Source organism: Pavona decussata, unplaced genomic scaffold, assembly GCF_977016875.1.
Source record: "Pavona decussata unplaced genomic scaffold, jaPavDecu1.1 SCAFFOLD_142, whole genome shotgun sequence".
Classification (NCBI taxonomy): domain Eukaryota; kingdom Metazoa; phylum Cnidaria; class Anthozoa; order Scleractinia; family Agariciidae; genus Pavona; species Pavona decussata.
Window position 1 is genome coordinate 161,708 of NW_028145555.1, and position 18,964 is coordinate 180,671.

At 39.0% G+C, this 18,964-nt stretch overlaps 1 protein-coding gene across 9 annotated transcripts in view; it reads right to left on the reverse strand.

Moving 5' to 3' along the window:
• The window catches only part of LOC146466650 (uncharacterized), a 35,477-nt gene that overhangs the window by 5,823 nt on the left and 10,690 nt on the right, over window positions 1-18,964 (reverse strand). For 2 of the 9 annotated variants that reach the window (XM_085126956.1, XM_085126950.1), the window contains exons 3-13: window positions 13,815-13,928; window positions 13,550-13,663; window positions 13,285-13,398; window positions 12,421-12,534; window positions 11,998-12,111; window positions 10,208-10,321; window positions 8,792-8,905; window positions 8,369-8,482; window positions 7,698-7,811; window positions 6,564-6,677; window positions 5,297-5,533 (exon numbers count right to left, since the gene is read on the reverse strand). In XM_085126956.1, the coding sequence (XP_084983082.1) occupies window positions 5,297-5,533; window positions 6,564-6,677; window positions 7,698-7,811; window positions 8,369-8,482; window positions 8,792-8,905; window positions 10,208-10,321; window positions 11,998-12,111; window positions 12,421-12,534; window positions 13,285-13,398; window positions 13,550-13,663; window positions 13,815-13,928 (1,377 nt within the window). The remainder of the gene's footprint in view (window positions 1-5,296; window positions 5,534-6,563; window positions 6,678-7,697; window positions 7,812-8,368; window positions 8,483-8,791; window positions 8,906-10,207; window positions 10,322-11,997; window positions 12,112-12,420; window positions 12,535-13,284; window positions 13,399-13,549; window positions 13,664-13,814; window positions 13,929-18,964) is intronic. The other 7 variants (XM_085126955.1, XM_085126954.1, XM_085126953.1 and 4 more) reach the window with 7 other exon arrangements.

Consider the following 18,964-nt stretch of genomic DNA (forward strand, 5'->3'; position numbering starts at 1 on the left):
GCTAAAGGACCAGCCAGAAATTCTGAAGCAGTATGATCAAGTGGTCAGCGAGCAATTGCCGAGTGGCGTAGTTGAATTGGTGCCACAGGATCAAATCCCACAGCCTGGAAGTGTTCATTATCTCCCACATAGAGCAGTTGTGAGACTTGACAGAGATACAACGAAGATGAGAGTTGTATATGATGCCTCATCCAAGGTGTTTGGACCAAGTTTAAATGACTGTCTGCACATTGGACCCTCTCTGAATCCTTATTTATTTGACATCTTGTTAAGATTTAGAGTCCATGAAGTTGCCTTAACTGCAGATACTGAGAAGGCATTTTTGAACATTGAGATTGATCCTGAACACAGAGACTTTCTCAGATTTTTTTGTGGATTGATGATCTGGACAAGGAAAGTCCAGAGGTCATGGTGATGCGTTTTGCACGAGTGGTTTTTGGAGTGAACTCGAGCCCTTTCATTCTCAATGCCACAATCAGACACTTGTTTGCCAGTTGACAGTGCACTTGCAAGAGAATTGTTGAAGTCTCTGTATGTTGATGATTATGTTTCTGGGGATGGTGATGTGGACAGTGCATTCGTTCTGTCAAAGAAGATAAAGTTTTGTCTCAAATCAGGAGGTTTCAATATGAGAAAGTGGAACAGCAATTAAGAGAGACTCCTGAGAGCATTGCAAGAGGATGAAGCTTTCCGTGAAGACTTTGACAAGAGTGATGGATATGGTGTTAAAGAAGAAGATGAAAGCTTCTCCAAGTCAGTTTTTAAGCAAAGTACACAGAAAGAACAAAAGGTTCTGGGAGTGCTTTGGAACCCTACCCAAGATGAACTGATTTATGATCTAAACAAGACATTGGGGGATGTAGATGCTGTACCAGCAACAAGACGATTGATTCTCAGTACAGCTACAAATTTTTTTGACCCCTTGGGATTAATAGCTCCTATCATCCTCAATTTAAGATCATGTTTCAGAAACTTTGCAAGGATGGGAGAGACTGGGACGAGTTACTTGACACTGACCTCCACCACCAATGGCGGACAATTTTGTTGGATCTGAGACAGGCTGGAAGAGTCGCCTTCAAGAGATGTTATGCTGAAGGTTTGAATGGGGATAAGGTCAAGTCAGTCCAACTACACTGTTTTGCTGATGCGTCAGAGAAGGCTTATGGAGCTGCTATCTACATGAGAGTGGAATATAACTCGAAAGTGGAATGCCAGATAATATCCTCAAAGACTAGAGTTGCTCCATTGGCTGAGCAAACTATCCCTCGTCTAGAGTTGTTGTCGAACCTAGCTGCATCCAGATTGTTAAAGAGTGTGAGTCAGGCTTTAGAAGCTGTGAGAATTGACCATGTGTTTAACTGGACAGATTCTATGATTTCGTTGTGGTGGATCACAAATACTAACAAGGAGTATAAGCAGTGTGTTGAAAATCGAGTGGCTGAGATTAGAAGAAATTCACCACCTCAACAGTGGAGGTACTGTCCCACAGCAGAAAATCCAGCTGATATAGCGCCTTGAGGAATCAAGGCTACTGACCTGAAGGGAAACAGCTCTGGCTACACGGACCCGAATTCCTCTTGAAGAGTAGTGAACACTGGCCAAAGCAGCCAGAAAATGTACAAGTCAGAGAAGAATTATGCGAACTGAAATCGTCTAAGTCGGCTGCCTCCATCCTAGTGACAACGTGTGTGGAAGACAAGGGAGGAGAAGCGAGTCTAGCCAACGTTATCAAGTCTGAGAACTTTAGTTCCGTTACCAAGCTGATAAGGGTTACTGCACTGGTATTAATGTTTGTTGAGAAACTAAAGAAAGCAACGTCCAGAGAAGGAATGGAAGAGAATCCTTTAAGATTGTACAGACAAGCCGAGAAACTGTGGATTGAACACGTCCAGAAAGAGATTTTAAAGAGTGATAAGTATCCACAGATGAAGTCATCACTAGGCCTTTATCAAGACGACGAAGGGATGCTACGATGTCGAGGAAGAATAGGCCTGTCATCCCTACCACACAATACACGACTTCCGATACTTTTGCCGAGAGGTCATCATTTCACTAAACTGGTGATCCTCAATTGTCATGATCAAGTGATGCACAATGGAGTGGCGGAAACATTGGTTCAAGTTCCTTCAAAGTATTGGGTTGTGAAGGGCAGACAAACGATGAAGAACATAATCAGTAAGTGTGTAGTATGCAAGAAACTTGAAGGTCGCCCATATGGAATGCCTCCTACCTCACAACTACTTGGTTTTAGATTAACGGACGAGTTCGCATTTACAAGTATCGGAATAGACTTTGCTGGCCCCATTTACGTCAAGGACATTTATCGCAAGAGTGATAACATGAACAACGCATATATCGTGCTATACACGTGTGCGTCTAGTCGTGCTGTTCATCTCGACCTCGTCCCAAGGTTGACAACCGAAGCGTTCGTGAGAAGTTTTAAGAGGTTCATCGCCAGAAGAGGTATTCCAAGTCTCGTAGTGTCAGACAATGGATCCACTTTCAAGAGTGAAGAGCTAAAAAAACTGCTAGCAGAACACAACATCGACTGGAAATTTAATGTCGCATTAGCTCCTTGGTGGGGAGGATTTTTTGAACGGCTCGTTAGGTCAACAAAACGCTGCTTGAAGAAAACCTTGGGAACCGCACGAATCAGCTATGAAGAACTACTCTCTGTTGTTGTTGAAATAGAGGGAATACTAAATTCACGACCCTTGACGTACGAGGACGATGAATTGCGAAATCCTCTGACGCCGTCGCAGTTGATTATTGGTCGTCGACTGTTGGGTAATTTTGGAGAAGAGCTCCCCAAACCGACTGTCGGTAAATTGTCGGCCGACAGTGGACCGACAGCTAACCGACAGTTTACCAACAGACTACCGACAGGCTACCGACAGATCAATTCCACCGTACAATATAAGTGAACGGAAAAGTGGTGGGCCTCCGTTGGAAACGCCCCTGACAGGAAGTGAATTGCCAAAACGCGCGAAATATCTGACAACTGTTCTTTCGCAGTTTTGGAGACGTTGGCAAAAGGAGTACTTAACTGAGCTACGTGTTCATCACAATTGGCAATCGAAGAACAGACAGCCAACCGTCCAAATTGGAGAAGTCGTTTGCATTCACAAGGACAAGACGCCCAGACAATTTTGGAACATGGGAGTTGTTAAATCCCTCATCACAGGACGAGATGGATTTCATAGAGGAGCTGTGGTGAGAACGCGTGGTGGTGATCGAGTCATCGAGGTGACAAGACCCTTGAAGAAGCTGTATCCTGTAGAGGCTGGATTACGAGAGCTTGAACGTCAGAACGGAAACACTGATTTTCCTATAACTTTTGTAGGAAACGCTGAACAAGAAAATGTTGCTAAACATTAATTAAGGATAACGAGAAAGAAACGATGAACTCTCCCCTTCTGTTAATTTTGTAACGTTTTTGAGCAGTTATATTGTTGATTGACTCGTGTCAGTCAAGGTGGGGAGTGTGTTAGAAATTAAACTATGAGCATAAATTAGCATAATTACGAGTGAGTGGCGGGAAGAGGCCACGTGAGAAGAACATGCCTTCGAGTTGAGATGTTATCGTCGGATCGATGAAGCTTAGAGTGTAGAGTCTAGAATCCGTTGTTAGATCAACTTTACAGAACTGAAAAAGCCTGCGTGAAGCGTAATTACGAGGAAAATTGTGAAGAAGTCATTATATATCGCGAGTGGAATTAAATACTTAAAAAACCTTTATTACAGGCCGTTACAACAATCTCTATCAAAATGGCGGCCGATGATCTTCATGATAGCGGACTTTTCAAAATTTTACGACCAGCCCAAAGACATAAGCGGAAAATTTTCAAACTGTTCTTCTCGTTGAATTTCTGTAACATTTTTTTTTTGTATAGAGGATTCAATGTTTGTACAAGAGAGGAAAAAAAGCAGGCGAACGTCCGAGAGCTTTACTTGTGGATTAATGCCCATCTTGAATTGCGGACCAGCTGGTTTAGGAAGAAAAACCAGAGCAGGTGAAGAGTGTTATGGTACTTTGAAAGAATTCGATGAGGCTACGACTCGATTTTCAGGTAGAAACGTAAGTAGATTGCGCGGTTTACCTTCGTCACTGGATGAGAGCCTCTCGAGAAGCAAATGAATACTGATAATGCTGATGTTTACTTTCACAACAATGGATTGAGCGTAAGTCAAGAAATGTCCCAAGATTTTTTACCATTTATTTGATATATAGGATAGGGGAATATGTCCCTACTTAGCGGCCCACATTCCCACTGCAAAAGTACTATCTATCTGAAATTCCATTTCGACTTTAAGTTTAAAAAAAAATTGTACGAACAAACACTATAGGCGAATCTTTGTCTACACTTCTTGCCTCATTAACATATGCGTATCACTATCTGATAACGCCAATAAACTAAAAACTCTGAATATTGAAAGGGCATAACAGTTTCAGTTTTCTCTGACAATTTGAGCCCAATTCATCGAATGGTTTCGGAGATATTCTCTTCTAAAAACTCCAAATTTTACAAAGACTTTATGGCTCATTGACTTTTCTGCCACCTAGCAATTTCGCAGTTTTTAATGGCTGATATTTCCTTCAATATCGCTTGCAAAGAGCTAAAAATTGCACAAATTGCTTAACTTAATCAGTTCTTTCAACATTTGGAATAAGTTTATATATACGGCCACGGCTTCTATGAGTTAAACCCTATGCTAATGAGGAAAAATATATCCAATGACGTCAGCAAAGATTCGCCTATAGAGTGTGTGCACGACGGCCATGTTGGAGGACCGAAACAATACAATGATTTTCCTTTGGGAAATTTATTCTATTTTTATGCAAATATCTTCTACTGTTTTAGTCTTCCAACATGGCCGCCGTGCACACACTCTATAGTCCTTGGAACTGAGTCGAATTTTTAAAATTTCGCACACAAAACAATCGAGTATTCCCACAGGTCACCAATCGATCCAGGTTTTGTACTGTAAGTAAACGTCGCGAAAAAAGATAAGATTCCGGGCGATGAGCAATGAAAACGACCTGAACCTGCGATTGCGCATAGTTAACATTACGAGACCATCCGCCATCTTGGATGCTCCAATTTGGACTGGAGCCAATGGTATGTGACGCTTTTTACGTCACCGTTTTCAAAAGTCTCCGTTTTCACCCGTCAACTCTAGAAATGAAGCGTTTCCTAAACGATGCGTTTTCAAAAGTCTCCAGTTTTAAAGTCTATTTTGAAAGCCTACTTTTTTATCGGCGTTTTCAAAAACAACAAGATATATACATATTTACCCCAAGGTATGTCCGTGTATCCCCCGAATACATATGTTTGGTTGGCTTGAATGATGGTGACGGTGTGACTTTTTCCGTCACACCTGCTGTGGAATTCAATGACACTAAATTGGTGCATGGAAGCGCGGAAGCACAGCAGCCACTTAGAATCATTGCCAACAGCAGGCGCAAGGAACTTCCTGAGATTGATGTGGTAGAACTCGTTGTCTGTGATTATTGTGGAGCTGAGCAAGGGTACTGGAAACAAAATGAAGGATAAATGGCAGTAAGCGAGGTACGGTAGCAACCAGCCATTTAGACAAGGAGTTGGTCAAGGTGAGCCTGGAGAACAGTTTTAGTTTTTCGGGGGCGCGATTATAACATAGGCGCCAACAAAACTACATTTTTTTAAAAATCTTGTAATTATGTAATTCTGTCACACACAACTAAAGTAACATTACCCGTAAGATGCGAAGAACCCACAGAGCTGAGAGAATCTATTAACATTACTCAGATAGTCAGCCCGCTACACAACACCAAATGATTTGTTTCTTGCTTATGGATTTAACAAGTTCATTTTGAATGAGATTTCGTGGTTTGTTGCCTCCCCTAACCCTCAAACTTGTTGAAAAACTCTGCAGATGATAAAAATATTTATATTTTAACGTGGCTTGTTTTAGCAGCTCTCAGTCTTGACAAAGTCAGTGCAATCCACTGGGCAGTTTTGTTTTTCTCATTTCTGATAAATAGAGTACTAGTACAAACCAAAACTATTCGTTAAGTTGAATCTTGTGGACGGACGGGCGGAACGTTAAAAGATCTGAGGAACGTAGCTTGTGACAATGCGGTCAGATATAATGCACCTTGGAGTCTTCCATGTTTCGACTCTTCTTTGTACGCTGGCGAATTCGAAGTAATTTTCAGACAATTTCAAAAATACTGAGTTGCAAAATTAGCTGAGTAATGAGCGATTTTTCATTTTGCCTGGGGTTTATTTGCAACATAGTGCCTTGTGACAAAACAAAATGACATTTGGCAGCAATTTATAGCCATTTTCGGCGGGTCTTAAGGACCGTTAACACGACAAGCAAATACCCGCGGCGATGTACGTAGGTCCATAGGCGTCTATGAATTAACATCACTGGACAAATGACGAAACGTTATCGGATCCTTGATGGTTTCGATAGCTTGCGTTTTCAATTCTTTGAATGCTAAAGCTAACTTGCTTCTAAAGAAATAAAGTGACAAGACCTAATATAATTATAATTTACACGGAGTTCACTCTAACCTGTTTCACATCGGTTTCCAATAAATCCTCCAGGACAGGTGCAGTAGAAGCTGTTTATCTTATCAACACACGTTCCGTTGTTTAAACACGGGTTACTGTCGCATTCATTGATCTCTGCAACAAAAGTAACAGTAGCCGATAGAATGCATGTTTTACTCTGTTTTTTGCGTGGAAAAAAAAAAATTTACTGCCGATGACGTCAAAGCCTATTGTCTTGATCTCATAAATAAAATGGGGTGGATTCTCATTAACGTGACATGAATTATGATAGGATGTAATGATGTTATTTTTTTTAAGCTTTCTAAAAGGTTATGAGCCAGTTTGACAGGTTTATCAACGGTGCCATGTTATGTTTTATCTTAAAGCAGTCATGGTCAATATTACCGATTTGACAGGTTTTTGAAGTTATTTTTGAATACATTGTCCTTCAGTGTATAAAAGTGCATTTTCGACCAAGTGCATCATAAACGAATTGTACGTTTGGTAGTAATAATGGGTTTTGATACTAATACGGGACGAACTTGATCATGATTATTTGATTTTGTTGGCTATAAAAGATGAGATATAATTTTTTAAACAAGGGTTACTCGCGCATTCATTAATATATACGACAAATTATTAACCACACAAGTTAAAAACACAAACAGTGTTTAACAAAACCACGTTCTAAGCCATTTTCAATTTTGCCAACAATCATATTTTAACATTGTTTACTGCCGATGGTAACAAAAAGGCTTGCATTGCATCCCAGACTAGAAAACTATTTATCTACTTAAAATAAACCACTTATAAACAGATTAGGAGGCCCACTGATTGCGTTAAGTCGCGGCCTAAGTTAGACTCTGCTTAAATAACTGGCCCTTATTGCTTTACTACAAATTCTCTTATCAACACGGGTTTCGTTTTTTTACAAAAAAGAGTTACTTTCACATTCATTGAAATCTTCAACAAACATCAACACAAGCTGTTTAAAGTAGCAAGAAACATTAAGTCCTTGAGTACAAATTTAATGCATATTGCCTGCAATTTCCATAATCTGCTGAGAAAATAGCCTTGAAGACAGTTTTTGAACAAACATGATCAAAAGATGCTTTTACTCGATTTCCCTGTAAATAAAACGGAATTGCCTCTAACCTATTTCACATCCGATGCCTATAAATCCTCCTGGACAGGTACAGTTGAAGCTGTTTATGTTATCAACACACGTTCCATTGTTGAAACACGGCTTACTCGCGCATTCATTGATCTCTGCAACAAAAGTGACAGTAACCGAACGAATGCATGTTTTACTCCGTTTTTTTGCGGGGAATATCTTTAATTTACAGGGTAATAAATTAACGTCGTTGATATTATAGCCTATTGACTTGTTCTCACAAGTAAAATGCCTTAAATTCTCATTAACGTGACATAAATTATGATAGGATGATGTCATGTTTTATTTTAGGCTTACTAAAAGGTTATGAGCCAGTTTGACTGGTTTATCAACGATATGATGTCCTATGTTTATCTTATGGTAATCATGGTCGGTATCACCGGTTTGACAGGTTTTTAAAGTTATTTTTGAATCCATTGTCCTTAATGGTATCAAAGCGTAATTGGGGCCAACTGCATCACAAACAAATTGTGCGTCTGCTAGTAACCATAGATTTTGATACAATTTTGGACGAACTTGACCATGATTATTTGATTTTGTTGGTTATACAAAATGAGATATATTTTTTTAAACACGGGTTACTCGCGCATTCATTGACATCTACAGCAAGTAAACCTTAAGGGTCAACTTGTTTGCTATTGCCGGCTCTAACCTGTTTCACATCGGTCGCCAATAAATCCCCCTGGACAGCTGCAGTAGAAGCTGTTTATCCTATCAACACATGTTCCATTGTTCAAACACGGGTTACTCACGCATTCATCGATCTCTGCAACAAAGGTAACCGTTAGCAGTTGAAGACAGAACTTTTTTTTAGATCATTATTGATGAATTCATTAGAAAATGTGTGCAATTATCTGTAACCCTTTTGACATCGTTGGAAATAAACGCCCCTGGACACCTACAGCTATTTAAGCTGTTTCTCTTATCAGCACACGTTCCGTTGCTCAAACACGTATTGCTCGCGCATTCATTGAAATCTACAACAACTTGCGTAACCACAAAAAGTTAAGAACGCAAATAAGCTCTTAGTCCTTTACTACGAGTTCATAGTAACTTGTTTGCTATTGCCTCTAACCTGTTTCACATCGGTCGCCAATAAATCCTCCTGGACAGGTGCAGTTAAAGCTGTTTATCTTATCAACACACGTGCCATCGTTTAAACACGGGTTACTGTCGCATTCATTGATCTCTGCAACAACAGGAACAGTAGCCGATAGAATGCATGTTTTACTGCGTATTTTTGCGGGGGGTGGGGGAAGGAACTAACGCCGATGACGTCATAGCCCATAAAATGCAGTGGGTTCTCATTAACGTGACATGAATTATGATAGGATGATGTCATGTTTTATTTTAGGCTTACTAAAAGGTTATGAACCGGTTTGACACGTTTATCAATGATGCTATGTTGTAGTTTTATCTTAAAGCAGTCATGGTCGGTATCACCGATTTGACAGGTGTTTGAAGTTATTTTTGAATACATTGTCCTTAAGGGTATAAAGGTGCAATTTCGGCCGAGTGCATCATAAACGAATTGTGCGTTTGGTAGTAATAATGGGTTTTGATACTAATACGGGACGAACTTGATCATGATTATTTGATTTTGTTGAGTATAAAAGATGAGATATAATTTTTTAAACAAGGGTTACTCGCGCATTCATTAATATATACGACAAATTATTAACCACACAAGTTAAAAACCCAAATAAACCTTAAGGGTCAGTTATGAAAGACAGTGTTTAACAAAACCACGTTTTAAGCCATTTTCAATTTTGCCAACAATCATATTTTAACATTGTCTACTGCCGATGGTAACAAAAAGGCTTGCATTGCATCCCAGACTAGAAAACTATTTATCTACTTAAAATAAACCACTTATAAACAGATTAGGAGGCCCACTGTTGGCGTTAAGTCGCGGCCTAAGTTAGACTCTGCTTAAATAACTGGCCCTTATTGCTTTACTACAAATTTTTTTTATCAACACGAGTTTCATTTTTTGAAACAAGAGTTACTTTCACATTCATTGAAATCTTTAAAAAACATCAACACAAGCTGTTTAAATGAGAATGATGATTATTCAAGAAAGTGACGCAGGCATACTCGGAAAAAAGAAATCCGAGTGCTCCTATCAGGAGTCGAACCTAAGACCTTCCGATTACTAGTTCGGATGCATCCGAACTAGTAATCGGAAGGTCTTAGGTTCGACTCCTGATAGGAGCACTCGGATTTCTTTTTTCCGAGTATGCCTACGTCACTTTCTTGAATAATCATCATTCTCATTCATTCACCAGGCTGGAAATATACCATCACATTTCTCTCATAAGCTGTTTAAAGTAGCAAGAAACATTAAGTCCTTCAGTACAAATTTAATGCATATTGCCTGCAATTTCCATAATCTGCTGAGAAAATAGCCTTGAAGACAGTTTTTGAACAAACATGATCAAATGATTCTTTTAGTCGATTTCCCTGTAAATAAAACGGAATTGCCTCTAACCTGTTTCACATCCGATGCCTATAAATCCTCCTGGACAGGTGCAGTTGAAGCTGTTAATGTTATCAACACACGTTCCATTGTTGAAACACGGCTTACTCGCGCATTCATTGATCTCTGCAACAAAAGTGACAGTAACCGATCAGGCGGTGTGCGTCACGAAATTCGACCAATCAGAATGCGTTATTTGGTCAGTAGTCTTCGCGCCCAAGAACATCAGCTTGGAGAGGTCCGCCTGTCGAAAATTTCATCGTTAACGAAGTCTGTGACATTTTTTCCCGGTTGAAATTCGTTCAAAAGTTAGAGGAACAAATTGGCTTAATGCTGGTTAGGTTACTTTTTAAGCTGAAGCATTTGTTCGCGTTTGTAGCCATTTCAAAGGTGACGACCTCGCGCCTGCCGCCATATTGTTTTGGTCGTTGATTTACTGCATTTCTTTAGGCTAAAGCTAATAACTCTTGCTGGGTTTGGCCAATACGTTTGTGCGTTGAGCTAGCTTATCCTTTCTACTTTAGAATTTCCGGGGTCTACCCGGGTCTACCCCTTACGGTTTTTCCGTTGGAAGCCGTTGATCTAATAAAGAATCTATGAAGAGATCGTGTAAACCAAGTAGCTCAACTCCCGGGAAAACGACCGGAAAAGCCTACGTGCAAATGTTATTACTCTCCAAGAAATCCAAGAAGGACATGTGGATCTCTTTCACCCGGAGATAAAAAAGCAAGCTAAAAATGAGCGAAAGCAATGAAAAATAGACTGCGAGCAGTCGTACTTCAAGTTTTCCTTAGGTCACGCACGAAGTGACGGTAAAATTATGCATATTAGAAAAATGAACTCGCGGCTCGCGGCCTCACCGCTCGATCGTTAGCTATAGCTAGATCCATCGCGCGCTACAGAGAGAAAGAGACCAATATATAAATAAAAAAGCGTCTATAAGCAGACGTTACGGCACATAATATTAGTATAAGAATAAACATAAAATTCTCGCCTTTGATTGTCTCCGAACCGGGAATAACTCAACAAAATCGCTTTGTGTATCCAACAAGAACATCTATGGCTACCACTAGACGGTTAAAATTTGCCAAATTGCTGGTTTTAGTGATAGTTTTTGGAAAAGGAAGCAAAGTTTGAATGCCCAGTTTCAGTGCGACTGTAAGTCGACCTAAGTCCTACGTTTGAGGAGATGTTTACTCGATCGTGACCAGAGGCAAATGAGCCATTTTCATATTTTTACCCAGCACCCTTTGTGGGTCGTGACGCACACCGCCTGGTAACCGATAGAATGCATGTTTTACTCCGTTTTTTTGCGGGGAATATCTTTAATTTACAGGGTAATAAATTAACGCCGTTGATATTATAGCCTATTGACTTGTTCTCACAAGTAAAATGCCTTAAATTCTCATTAACGTGACATTAATTATGATGGGATGATGTCATGTTTTATTTTAAGCTTACTAAAAGGTTATGAGCCAGTTTGACTGGTTTATCAACGATATGATGTCCTATGTTTATCTTATGGTAGTCATGGTCGGTATCACCGGTTTGACAGGTTTTTGAAGTTATTTTTGAATCCGGTATAAAAGCGTAATTGCGGCCAAGTCCATCAGAAACAAATTGTGCGTTTGCTAGTAACCATAGATTTTGATACAATTTTGGACGAACTTGACCATGATTATTTGATTTTGTTGGTTATAAAAAATGAGATATTTTTTGAAACACGGGTTACTCGCGCATTCATTGACATCTACAGCAAGTAAACCTTAAGGGTCAACTTGTTTGCTATTGCCGGCTCTAACCTGTTTCACATCGGTGGCCAAGAAATCCCCCTGGACAGCTGCAGTAGAAGCTGTTTATCCTATCAACACACGTTCCATTGTTCAAACACGGGTTACTCGCGCATTCATTGATCTCTGCAACAAAGGTAACCGTTAGCAGTTGAAGACAGAATTATTTTTTAGATCATTATTGATGAATTCATTAGAAAATGTGTGCAATTATCTGTAACCCTTTTGACAACGTTGGAAATAAACCCCTCTGGACACCTACAGCTATTTAAGCTGTTTCTCTTATCAGCACACGTTCCGTTGCTCAAACACGTATTGCTCGCTCATTTATTGAAATCTACGACAATTTGCGTAACCACAAAAAGTTAAGAACGCAAATAAACTCTTAGTCCTTTACTACGAGTTCATAGTAACTTGTTTGCTATTGCCTCTAACCTGTTTCACATCGGTTGCCAATAAATCCTCCTGGACAGGTGCAGTTAAAGCTGTTTATCTTATCAACACACGTGCCACTGTTCAAACACGGGTTACTCGCGCATTCATTGATCTCTGCAACAAAGGTAACCGTTAGCAGTTGAAGACAGAATTATTTATTAAATCCTTTTTGATGAATTCATTAGAAAATGTGTTCAATTATCTGGAACCCTTTTGACATCGTTGAAAATAAACGCCCCTGGACGATACAGCTATTTAAGCTGTTTCTCTTATCAGTACACGTCCCGTTGCTCAAACGCGGGTTACTGTCGCATGCGTTGATCTCTGCAACAAAAGTGACAGTAGCCGATAAAATGCATGTTTTACCCCGTATTTTTGCGGGAGGAAAAAATTTAACGCCGAGGACGTCATAGCCTATTGTCTTGATCTCATAAATAAAATTGGGTGGATTCTTATTAACGTGACATGAATTATAATAGGATGATGTCATGTTTTATTTTAGGCTTACTAAAAGGTTATGAACCGGTTTGACACGTTTATTAATGATGCCATGTTGTAGTTTTATCTTAAAGTAGTCATGGTCGGTATCACCGATTTGACAGGTGTTTAAAGTTATTTTTGAATACATTGTCCTTAAGGGTATAAAGGTGCAATTTCGGCCAAGTGCATCATAAACGAATTGTGCATTTGGTAGTAACCATAGGTTTTGATACTTATACGGGACGAACTTGATCATGATTACTTGATTTTGTTGGTTATAAAAGATGAGATATATTTTTTTAAACGCGGGTTACTCGCGCATTCATTGACATCTACAACAAATAAACCTTAAAGGTCAACTTGTTTGCTATTGTCGACTCTAACCTGTTTCACATCGGTTGCCAATAAATCCCCCTGGACAGCTGCAGTAGAAGCTGTTTATCCTATCAACACATGTTCCATTGTTTAAACACGGGTTACTCGCGCATTCATTGATCTCTGCAACAAAAGTAACCGTTAGCAGTTGAAGACAGAGTTATTTTTTGAAAAATCTACAACAAGTTGCGTAACAACAAAAAGATAAGAACGCAAATAAATTCTTATTCCTTTACTACGAGTTCATAGTAACTTGTTTGCTATTGCCTCTAACCTGTTTCACATTGGTTGCCAATAAATCCTCCAGGGCAGGTGCAGTTGAAGCTGTTTATCTTATCAACACACGTTCCATTGTTTAAACACGGGTTACTCGCGCATTCATTGATCTCTGCAACAAAAGTAACCGTTAGCAGTTGAAGACAGAATTATTTTTTGAAAAATCTACAACAAGTTGCGTAACAACAAAAAGTTAAGAACGCAAATAAATTCTTATTCCTTTACTACGAGTTCATAGTAACTTGTTTGCTATTGCCTCTAACCTGTTTCACATTGGTTGCCAATAAATCCTCCAGGACATATGCAGTTGAATCTGTTTATCTTATCAAAGCACGTGCCATTGTTCAAACACGGGTTACTGTCGCATTCATTGATCTCTGCAACAACAGTAACAGTAGCCGATAGAATGCATGTTAAACTCCGTATTTTTGCGGGGAAAAAAATTTAACGACAATGAAGCCATAGCCTATTGTCTTGATCTCATAAATAGATGCGGTGGTTTCTTATTAACGTGACATGAATCATGATAGGATGATGTAACAATTTTATCGACGATGCCATTATGTAGTTTTACCTTTAAGGGGAAATATCACGCAAATTTGCTGTCACTTCAAACCCAAAAATCTTTGTCTGACAGGTAGAAACAAAGAAACAATTGTCAAGTTTGGTATAAAGTATCCCCCTCAGTGAATTAAAACTGTCGATTAGTGCCTCTGGCCAGAGACAGAGTAGGTCGGTATGGATTGAAACTGGAAAACTGTTAGGCTAATGTTTTTTTAAGTTTTCGCATTTTTGTTTCCAAAATGCGCTAGAACAGATCGCGAGTTGTTCCTTTCAAGAATTGTGTTGATTTCTTTCCTCTCCTCATTCTAGAATTATTGGCTGCTGATTGAAGGTCTTATTTTACCATTTTTAACAAAATATATAAAAAACCCCATGATACTTTCCCTTTAAGGCAGTCATGGTCGGTATCACCGGTTTGACAGGTGTTTGAAGTTATTTTTGAATACATTGTCCTTCAGTGTAAAAAGTGAAATTTCGGCCAAGTGCATCATAAACGAATTGTGCGTTTGGTAGTAATCATGGATTTTGATACTTATATGGACGAACTTGATCATGATTATTTGATTTTGTTGGTTATAGGTAAAAGATGAGATATATTAGTTAAACAATTATTAACCACACAAGTTAAAAACACAAAGTGACTGAAGTGTCAGTTATTGGAAGACAGTGTTTAACAAAACCACGCTGTAAGCCATTTTCAATGTTGCCAACAATCATATCTAAACATTGTCAACTGCCGAAGATAACAAAAAGGCTTGCATCCCAGACTTGAAAACTATTTTTTTGCTTAAAATAAACCACTTATAAACAGATTTGGAGGCCCATTGATTGTCTTAAGCCGAGGCCTAAGTTAGACTCTTTTTAAGGTTACCAGATACCTTCGAGAGACGTTTTTTTTTGGCCAAAAAAAATTTTGAGGCCAAATTAAACATTACTAGTCTCGCTTCATTTTCAAGAAAAACAAATATATTACAATCTTGAGGCGTGCGCGAATTATCAACAAGAAAGTTTTCACATATTCTCGGTTTTCACGTGACGTCACCAAATTCTAGAATTCAAAACTGGGAGGCCTACAAAATTTTTACCTTCATACAAGGAAAGATTACCTAAAAATATGTCTGTTCACAATTTCTTAGCTCGATGTCGTGCTTCCTTTTGAAAATAGAACAGTTTCAATTTCTGAGTTTCCATTGGCGTGACATAAGGAGGACGGCCGTGACAGAGCTTTTCCGTATCTTAAAAATGACTCTTCGGGTGATTTTCAGCATTCTAAACAATTTAAGTTTGAGGAGAAATATTAATCTAAACATTCGAAAATTCACAAGGGCAAACAAACCTCTTTTCTGGCAAAAGTGAACACCAGATGTTTTTTCGTATTTCCGGCCGCCATGTTTGTGCTCCTCAGAGGGACACAAACATGGCTTCTCCATACTAAGCTCTATAAATTTATGTGGAACATTTTGTCAAATAACTCGAGTGCGGAATGCCGCACAGACCTGACACTTGGACAGATGCCTTATTTATTTATCCTCTATACCATGTCAATTTCTTGACTTCATTCATGGAGTGGTTTCGATTATTTTTTCAATGGCGTGACAGTGAAAACCGAGAATAGAATTTGATCACCCGCCAGAGTGCTATAAGCCAATTAAAATGTGTCAGCGTCAGGGCTTTAGCGGGAAAACATCCGGAGTCGTTCATTTCATGTCGCTTCTCTTCCTTTTGTTTACGTTTGGAACTTTATTCACACGAAGTTTTTGCTTGTATTCGTTTTGCGTATCGTGTATGGCGATAAATTTGAAAGAAAAGAGTCCGTGGTTGAAAAACTAAGAAGAAAACTTGTCCTAAGAAAAAGAAGAAGAAAGTTTTCGATGAAGGATGGCGAAAAACTCTTGCCGAAACCGCATAAGCGCATAGCGCATAAGCCCAGGTACAATAATCGATATATGGAGTTCTTTGAGGCCCTTTCCCTCCCCACATATTGCGCTCAACGCTGGCCTCCAGGTTGCGGGTGAAAATATCTCCATCAAACCTGCAAAGCAGAAAAACTCGGATATTGAACTGCAAGCTTGCGACGGCAATTTATTCGCATGGATAATGGTATATATAAATAGTCCTTCAACGTACCCCAGTGACCGCATTTCTACCTGCAGCTGTTCTTTCGGATCGATGGGGCTCACCGTCGAGGCCACAGCAGTTTTCCTTTTCTTCGAAGAATTTTTTCTGCCCGGCATTTCGCAAGGAAATCCGAGAAATTCTGACTGGTAATAGAACTGCAGTCACGTATTCAACTATTTTCCGGCGCGACACCAGTAATCTCAGGGGACTCAGCAGTAAGTCTCCTGTAATTCTATCGGCTTTCGACGTCGGCGGCATCCATAGTGTTGAAATATGGCGCAGCAATGGCGTGAAATGTTTGTAAACCTTTAGAAGCGGAAAAAACGTACTTCGTTTTTACGCGAGTGTGCTTTCTTTAAAGTAATTTATACGGTACAAGAATTTGACGGATTGCCTTGAAATTTGGCCCGAAGATTCCCAAGACACCGAGCAAAAAAACCGTGTCAGGGATCTCCGTTTTGTAAAATTGATCTACCGCAATGGCCTTCGTCGTAAAACTTATCGGTGAGTTTTTGATCATCAAAATTGACAGTAAAATTGCGAAGCAACCAATAGGGATATCGAAAAAGCCTCACACAGTTTTGAAGATTAATGCCTTGTGATTGATATGATACAGTAGTTTTGTTTCTGCGGTCGAATTCCATACCCGATAAATTCGCTCAAAGAGACATCAGTCGTTTTGGGCTTTTGGGACGCGCTCTCCTTACGGCTAGAAAATATCAAAACGAAATAATTTTTACCGGATAGTACATTTCATTAGCTTTGTATTGATATATAGTTTATGGTTGTTGCATTTAAGACAGCGCGCAAATATTTTTTTTCGCGAAGGACACCCGCAAAGGTATCCGGTAACATTAAATGACTGGCGGTTTTTTCTTTTCTACAAATTCTCTTATCAACACAGGTTTCATTTTTTGAAACAAGAGTTGCTTCCACATTCATTGATATCTTCAACAAACATCACCACAAGCAGTTAAAAAGAGAAAGAAACTTTTTAAAAGTCCTTTAGTACGAATTCAATGCATATTGCCTGCAATTTCCATAATCTGCTGAGAAAAAAGGCATGAAGACAGTTTTTGAAGAGACAAGAATAAATGATTCTTTTACTCGATTTCACTGTAAATGAAACGGAATTGCCTCTAACTTGTTTCACATCGGATGCCAATAAATCCTCCAGGACAGGTGCAGTTAAAGCTGTTTATCTTGTCAACACACGTGCCATTGTTCAAACACGGGTTACTCGCGCATTAATTGATCTCTGCAACAAAAGTAACTCTAAGCAGTTGAAAACAAAAGGCCGTCGATAAAATCCGGAACATGGAACATTCCGGAACATCCCGGAACACGAAAAAAAAAATTAAGATACAAAAAAAAAAATAAAAAAAAAAAAAATAAAAAAAAAAAAAATTAATAATAATAATAATAATAATAATAATAATAATAATAATAATAATAATAATAATAATAATAATAATAATAATAATAAATTAAACAAAAAATGAAGGAAAGAAATAAAAAAAAAGTGTGTACATTTATATAAAATGAAATTACATTGTATCCGAAAAAAATTCATATAAGAAGAAGTACGGAGTAGGTGGGACGGTAGTACAATGGGGTGTTTTAACTGACCACACTGGATGAAGGTAGAAAACTTAACACGACAGCGACATGATAGAGGTGCCGCATTCTGTTGATTCTCGGTTTGGTCTCTATCATGTCGCTGTCGTGTTAAGTTCCCTACGCAGTCCGATCAGCCTTACAGAAATTTGAGTCATTTATATTTTTGGCTGATTAGATCTTTCACAGATCCTGCGTATACTTGCAGCATTTTCGTTGTGCGGTTCCTTGCAGATTGTTTCCTTTTACAAAGCTGTTGTCTACGCTTATAACTATTTTTCATATGAACAAATTTTGCTGTTAGGCCTGTTTGCCTTTTTAAGATAAAACCCATTGAAAATAGCATGGAAGGGCAGAGAAGTTATCGTGGCTTTCATTCGAGAAACGGGTCCAAGCTCCCGAACGACCAACAAAGGAGTACAAATACGGAACGTGAGGCCCTAGGCGAAGACGCGGGAAGCCGGGGAGGGTTTTGGTAAAAAAGACTGCGCGAACGACTTTTAGTTCCACTCCGAACATCAGGAAATTGATTTTTTGGTCAGCTGAGCCGGAACTGATCCATCTCTGGCGTAGCGGACAATAAGCACGTGATGCAAATGGCGGGAAAGTACTTGCGCCTTCATTCAGTGTGGTCAGTTACAACACCACATTTATCGTAGGTACTTCATATATCCCCTATTATAATAAGGGATACATGAAGTACATACCATTGAAGTACATACCCCATTTATACTACCGTCCCACCTACTCCGTACTTCTTCTTGTATGAATTTTTTTCGGATACAATGTAATTTCATTTTATATAAATATACAAACTTTTTTTTTTCATATTTCCTTTATTTATTTTTTTTCGTGTTTCGGGATGTTCCGGAATGTTACATGTTCCGGGTTTTATCGACGGCCAAAACAGGATTATTCTTTAAATCCTTTTTGATGAATTGATAAAAAAATTGTCTGCAATTATCTGTATTCTGTTTGACATCGTTGAAAATAAACCCGCCTGGACAGCTACAGTTATTTAAGAGCGGATGTCTGTAAATATCAACCAGAGGTGTGCAATAGCGAAAAATTCAAAATTCTCAAAAAAATTCACAATATAGCCCACGGTAAACTA